This window comes from Hakea prostrata, chromosome 1 (assembly GCF_041222555.1).
Source record: "Hakea prostrata isolate BN-2017 chromosome 1, UWA_Hpros_2, whole genome shotgun sequence".
Lineage (NCBI taxonomy): Eukaryota > Viridiplantae > Streptophyta > Magnoliopsida > Proteales > Proteaceae > Hakea > Hakea prostrata.
Window position 1 is genome coordinate 76,372,714 of NC_142600.1, and position 7,570 is coordinate 76,380,283.

Sequence of the window (7,570 nt, forward strand, 5' to 3'; positions counted from 1 at the left end):
TTTTGACGAAAGTTATTACGAACAGATTGAAGGAGTTTATGCCAAGTCTAGATGCTCCAAATTAGGATAGTTTTGTGCCAAGAAGGAATATTCAAGATAATATTATTGTTGCTCAAGAGTTACTTCATCCTATGAGATGACAGAAGGGAATGTCTAACTAGATGGCAATTAAAATTGATTTGGAGAATGCCTATGATAGAATTTGTTGGGACTCCATTGATGAATCCCTTCATTTAGCAGGAGTCCCTAATAGACTGGTGGAGGTAATCATGTTATGTGTCTGACCTCTTCCTTTAGAATTATGTGGAATGGAGAAGCCACTGACGAGTTCAAACCATCTAGAGGAATTCGTCAGGGAGACCCTCTATCTCCTTATTTCTTTGTACTATGTATGGAGAGACTCACTCATAGTATCCAAGATGCGATTTCAGATAGCAGATGGAAACCTGTTAGAGTCAGACATGGAGGACTGAGAATACCTCATCTAATGTTTGTGGATGACCTGGTTCTATCAGAAGCTTCAATTGAACAAATGACTATTGTGAAGGCATGCCTAGATAGTTTCTATTAGGCATCAGGAAGCAAAGTAAGTATAGGAAAAATGACTTTGCCGATGCCTGGTTTTATTTACAAAAGCTTCAATTGAACAAATGACTATTGTGAAGGCATGCCTAGATAATTTCTATCAGGCATTAGTAAGCAAAGTAAGTATAGAAAAAATTCATATTTTGTTCTCTAAAAATATTTGCAATTCAACAGCAAAATCTATTGCCCAAGTCAGTTGTTTTACCATTACAGATGATTTGGGTAAATACCTAGGGGTACCTACCAACTACAGTAAAAGGAAGAACGGTAGTTTTAATTACATAGCTACAAAAGTTAAAGAGAGACTCTCAAATTGGAATGCAATTTTGCTTTCTTTGGCAGGAAGAATTGTTCTTGCCAAATTAGTGGTGTCAACCATTCCCTATTACTCAATGCAATCTGTGCTTATCCCTAAAGGGATTTTGCAAGAAGTAGAAAAAACAATGAGGGCTTTTATTTGGGGAAATACTTCTCAATGGAAGAGGGCTCACTTGGCGAACTGGGAGAGTTTATGGAGACCAAAGGTAGAAGGTGGATTTGGCTTTAAGAAGTTAATTTGGATGAATGAAGCATTTATTATGAAGCTAGTTTGGGGAGTTTTACAACAAAATATTGTTTGACAAACAATCTTGAAGGAAAAATATGGGACACATAGAAGGAGAACACCCTTTACAATTTTAGTGTTTGACTCTCCTTTGTGGAAAGCCATATCTACTACTGAAGCTAAGATGAGAGAGCATTATAGATTTATCATTGGCGATAGTAGCAAAGCTCTCTTTTGGAGGGACCAATGGCTTGAAACCAGGGACCTTTGGAAGCAATGGCAAAAGATCCAATCCAACATCCATTGTAGGAGACACAATAAATCAATTCATCATAGATGAAGGACATGGAGGGAATCACGTTTTGTGAGCTTGCTACCAGAAAATATCTACAACTCAATTAGATCTCAAAAGGTTTCCAATTTGGAACAGGGTATATTTTTGGTTCAATCTACTTATGGTGTCTTAGTAGCTGAAGGAATCATTTCTCATGTAGGGGTTTTTGTTGAAATACTAGGAACAATTATGGAAATTGAAACTACCCAGCAGATTTTGTACGTTCCTTTGGTTAGTTTCCAGAGACCGGCTTTCAACTAATGAAAGGAAGACATACTTGAGGATTCAAGACAATGACTGTTGCAGCTTGTGTATGAATGCAGTAAAGAGCTAAGGAAGATTTGTAGGAGCCTAATATTTCATGTGGCTCTAGAGAAATGAAGATTTGAATGAGGAAGATTTTTCAAGGCCAAGAAATGGTGCACAAATCATTGAAGCATACTACAACAGAGTTAAGGAAGCTTGGCATTCTTGTCTAAAGCTGACACAACACTTAGGGAAGGATTCCAATGACAGATGTTGGAGATGCCCAAGCAAAGGATGGTTTAAATATGATACAGATGCAACAATCAATATAAATGGGAAGTATGCCCAACGGATTCAAGTATGCCAAGTGACTGAAGTAGAACTGTTAGCTATTTGGGAAGGGGTTAGATTTTGCTTTGAATTTGGGAGCATGACCCTTGCAGTTAGAATCTAATTCTAAGAAGGCGATCTTGATGTTTGAACCTAATGTTTAGACCCTGGATAATTTTGGAAGTCTAGTTAACGAGATACTCTATTTGTTTGTATCACGTGGACACGTCCGCTTTGGACATGTTGGAAGAAATTTCAACAGGGCAGCAAATTGGCTCACAAAGATACTGATTAATGCAGAAGATGGGTTGATAATCATTACTGAAGCCCCTCCAGATTTGAGAGAAATTTTAAGGGAGGACCTAGTCTACTCATTTTCCTTTCGTGCCTTTTAGGTAATCTGACCCCCTTTCTGTACCCACCCAAAAAAAAAAAAACACAAACTACCATGATTTATTTGATTTGCAATTAGCCTTTTTTTTTTTTTTTTTTTTTTAATTACTGTTGCAATCATTTTTTTTTTTAAGTGTTGATTTTGAAAGATATATATATATATATATATATATATATATATATATATATATATGTATATTTGTTGTTATGTTAGCAATTCCCATGCTTTAATTTATTTATATTTTATAAGGGTAAAATTATCATTCTTGACAATTTGCTTATATTTTTAATATGTATGGGCCGTCTAAATATAATTTAAAGGCAAGTCTCATATGGGCCCCACACAATATGTATAGTGAAAAAGCATCAGTGACAGGATGATTCGGATTCTCATTACTTGACCCCCATGTTGAATCCTGGCTATTCCCCTAATGTTGTCTACCCAAGAAGATAAGCTTCCAACTCCAGATCTTCAAACACGATTTGGAATGCCATTGGCTTTGATCTCTTCTAGGTTCCACTTGCTTCCCCATTCCCCTGCTAGTGTCTGGTGACATCCTAAGGACTTTTTTTTTTAGCACCTTAATTAAGGGCTGCTCCCCTCCTCCTTATTTCCCCTTTTACATTCTTTCTTCATTCATCCGAAAAAAAAAATATATATATATATATATATATATATATATATATTCACTGTTTGAGTCCTTTCATTCCTTAATAGGTTTTAGTTCTATTCAAATTAAATGTCATTCGGATTTACCCTCTCAAACAGTTTTTCACCTTGCAAAAGCGTGGTGGCGGGAATTGAATGTTTTGTTCCACCAAAAACTGAGAAAGATTGAACCTCTTCCATCCTTCATAGAAGTATTCAAACAGAATATGTTCACTTTCTAAGTTTAACACTTCCTATGTGGGGATTTCAACAAATTCAATGAAGACCTTTTCTTTGTAGCTTACGATTCGTAGGAGAGGAGCACATATAATTAGGATTTAGGAATGAGGTACCAAAAATCACTTATTATGGAATGAGGTACCAAAATCAAATCAAACAATTTCTGAACTGAAAATCACCAATGTTTAAGTTGAAATGTAAAAGATAGCAAATTTGGAAAAAAAACATGATTGGTTCTGATTAGGTCTGAATACGCAGAATCGTCAAAATAAAAATCAGTAGACCTGCACCAATTGCAAGCAGCACATAAATTGGTGTCGTTGCGTTGAAAATGTCATCTCCAAACTTTATTTTGAGCATTGCCCTCGTTTCTTCTGCATCCCTGTGGACTAGATCCATCTCCCTTCCTAGTCGTTCCTGTATGCCACCAAAGTCCTTTTCAAGCCAATATGAACTCAATCAAAGTGATTCATAACACATTTAAGACTAAAACTTGTGTATTTATTATTCGAAATTTTGAGAAAAGTTCTTGGTACGCTTCAAAGAGAAAAAGCAGTTTCTGAAATTTGAGGACCATTAAAGAAAGCATTGAGCAATTAATTGTAGGAAAACCTGAATCATCAGCTTATGGTTAAATACTCGGGAATATTTAACTCCCAAAATGCAGTATGAATCAAGGATGACTCACTGACTGAATCTTCACAATAAATATTTTCAGTTCAGTTTTCAAATAATTATTCAATGACAAAAGTTGTGTCTGATATGCTGAACGATTACGCTGTAAAGGAGCACATAGGCTGAGTAGGTTTGGGACTTAACAAGGCAAACTTAAGCCCAATCAGATTCAACTAGCTCCCCAAGGATCAAAAGAGAAAAGAATTCAAAACTGTGCCCAGGAGTAGCTCAATGGATTGGGATAGACTCATGCTTACTTGTCGAACAAATTCAAATTCTAGCCGAGATCAAAATGGCGTACCTAGTGCACAGGGTTCCCACCACTGTGGAGAGAGGGAAGGGTCATAAGGTACTCAGCCTTACCGATGCTTTCGCTGAAGGACTGTTTCAGACTCAAACCCAGTGTCTAGGTGGAGACCATTGATAGCAGAAACGTTTCATACCATCTTTGCAGTTGCATGGCAGGCATAAGGGGATCTTCTCATTCATTGCATAAAACTCAAGAAATGGAAACTTGTTTACCTCAATGTTTTTCAGCTCAGCTTCCAAAGCTGCTTTCTTGCTATTCTCCCATGATTCAATGGCTTGCAGGATTTTATCATCCCTGTTAATAAAAGAAGATTAATAAGCAAGCTCAACAGAGTTCAAAATGCTAAAAAAAGCAGAAATACCATTTTAGAAAAGTACAAATTTTCAATTCTGATTTCTATAACAATTATCTTTGTTCACAACATCAGTTCAGTTAAATCAGTTAATAGTTAGAACTTACAGCATATTAAATAAAACTATCATAGTTGATCAATGCTGTGCTACCTTAGATTGTCAAACCATCAGAGTTGGGATTTTGAAGTAAATCAGTAATGAAGATTAAGGGCATCATTGCCAGTTTTCAAACAGAAAAATGAAGACTATGGGTAAAATTTGAGAGTCTAAAACATTGTAGTTTTTCATAATAAATGGGCCAGGGCATTGCAATGTAGTTGAAAATGTCTATACATAAAGCATGAAGATTTAATATAGTTTTGCTATTGTCTCGGCTTCATTGTAAGAACATTTTACTTAATAAAATTCCCATGACAGAATCAACAATCGTAACACTAGGCAAAACTCAGTATTAGAAGTCAATGCAACCTCATCAAAGAGATGTGCTAACTCAGATGAAGAACTTCCAGAGGGGAAACTTAAACTGTCTTACTTGTATGCTGCTGTTGTCTTTTCCTTTCGTTTCCATGCTTCAATAAAATATTTTTTTTCCTCAGCTACAGCCCATCCAAAAGAAGAATCTAATGAACACATAAAAGGAACAACAAGTTGGTTTGTGGTAGTGATTGTGTATCCACTCATAGCAGGTAGTAGTTCTAATTCAATAAGTACCTCTGTTTTCGGAGCTGCCAAAACTTCTCTCCAGTGGATTCTGGACTTCTGTTGTGGAGAAATATCAAATGATTAGACAATAATGATATCATCCTAAAGAATTTCCTGATTCACTACAGACCATGAAGATTGGAGCAAAATAGTAGAAATTAAATAATCTTGAGCCTTTAGATTGACACAGATATTTGACAAAGAAAGGAATATATATATATATATATACACACACTTGTAAGTGATATGATTTATTGATAAAGGAACTCTGTTTGCATTTGTTGCACAAACATATTGACCTCCACTTGGGTTGCCTACATTTTCGGGAGGGAGGGAATGTGGATGGTTTAATTGTCACGTAAAAGTGCCTGCAAAGTTATAATTATTTTATCTTTTCTATTTAGCACTTACAGCCTAACGTTTGTTGCATTATGAACAATTGCACGAAATGAGTGAGGATTCGCAGATCACCTAAAATGATTCTAATTGAACTGTTAATTCAATGTAAGCCAATCAAATTTATTTGGAAACCTGTAAACTCAGTTTCCAGATATGGTAAAGGGGGGACAAAATTGATATATATGAATGAAAAAACAGAGAAAGTCAAGAGAATGCAATTGCCAGGAGAATATTGGATGTGGTCATAGCAAGGACATGAGCAGTAGAAAGAAACTCAATGGTCATGGCTGCAGTGATGAACTATTACTCTTACACCTATCTCAGATGGGATATCTCAGTCTTAGCTATCTTCATTAAAATGCTTCTATTCACAGCAAGGCCAGCTTATGTGATGCTCCCTTGAAACAACAGAAACTTCAAACATCATTGGACTATGCAGCCCCTCGTAGCAGTCACATCTCACAACCTTGCTAGGCTGATTTTGTGAATTTTTTCTACAGGTATATGTGGGGTTATGATCTACATCAAGTATCCTAGTCCAAGGCAATTAAATATTTACAGCAATAAAAGATTAGTGAAAGAATTTCAACAGTCAAGAAGAAGTACAATGAAAGATCTCTATACATAATAGAATAATATGTCCAATAGAACTTTCTGTAGAAACCATCAAAGAAATAAGTCACCTACCTCTTGTTTTCTTTGTAGCTTGACCTGGTTCTGTTTCTGGTTTGACCACCATCTTGGATTCCAAATTATCAGGTTCGATCTTCACTGCTGTATCCCTAGTTTTGGCTTTATCAGTATTATGATAGCTGCATTCGGGCTTCTTTTGGAGGAAGCTAGGATATGTTAAAGAATCACCATTGGTCATCACTGACACTTTATTGCATTCAGCAGCAACAACTGTCGTATGGTGAGTCTTATCCAGAAAGTTTTTAATTACTTTCTCGGCAAGTTTTTGCCTAATTGGCAGAAAATACTCTTCTTTCTTCCTGAAACTATCTGAGAGGAGGGAAATAAGCTCAACAGATACACCATCACTTTCCGTTAACACAAGGGTCATAATTGTCTCCATGGCAGAGAAGACATGTTCCGGGTGATAATCCCTTATGCAATTCAAGAAATGTTCGAACATCTCAAGAATCATGGCATCACAATGAAGATCCAGCATTACAACACACGATCGAACCTTTGCCATGGAAACAAGAATCGAGACTCTCTTAGAATATAAAACACTAGACGTATCAGATAATCCCTGAAATGCATCAACAATCAACCGAAATATCTTCTTCATTTGTTCATCATCATATGGAGAAACTGGTGCTGATATGCTTGTGACCTCACTAATGCAAGATGCAACTGTAACTTTGACAAGAATATTCGAGTGACTCATAAGATCATCAGCCACCAGTGCCTTCTTCAGTTGGCAAAGTGCTTTTTCCATTGAATGTGATGGCGATTGGCCTACCCATGATAGGAAATACGAAGCTTGGTCAAGAAGATGTAAGAGTTTATGGTCACTAGAAGGAGGATGAACAAGTCTCTTTCCAAACTCCTTCATAAGTACTTCGAGGAATATTTTCCCAAACACCATTTCTTCCCGTTCCATATCCTTGAAAGTTTAGAGGTAAACTTACAAGTTCAAGAACACTAAAACCCTAGAAAACCAGAATAAGATCGACGACGACGAAACTACAACAACCCTACTAGGGCTTTAAAAAGAAATGTAACAAGAATCCCGAAAAGAAAGAATCCAGGCGTTCTTCGCTCCGCCGGAACCGGTGGTGTTTCGTCTTAGCGTTTATTTGAA

At 36.5% G+C, this 7,570-nt stretch overlaps 1 protein-coding gene across 1 annotated transcript; it reads right to left on the bottom strand.

Moving 5' to 3' along the window:
* Positions 1 to 3,561: 3,561 nt before the first annotated feature.
* Positions 3,562 to 7,570, bottom strand: LOC149030167 (sister chromatid cohesion protein PDS5 homolog C-like). Its single transcript, XM_089144671.1, has 5 exons — positions 6,448 to 7,570; positions 5,371 to 5,418; positions 5,192 to 5,255; positions 4,519 to 4,600; positions 3,562 to 3,738 (listed from the first exon to the last, which is right to left on the bottom strand). Exons 1-5 carry the CDS (start codon positions 7,367 to 7,369, stop codon positions 3,562 to 3,564), a joined length of 1,293 nt encoding a protein of 430 aa, XP_089000797.1. The 5' UTR covers positions 7,370 to 7,570.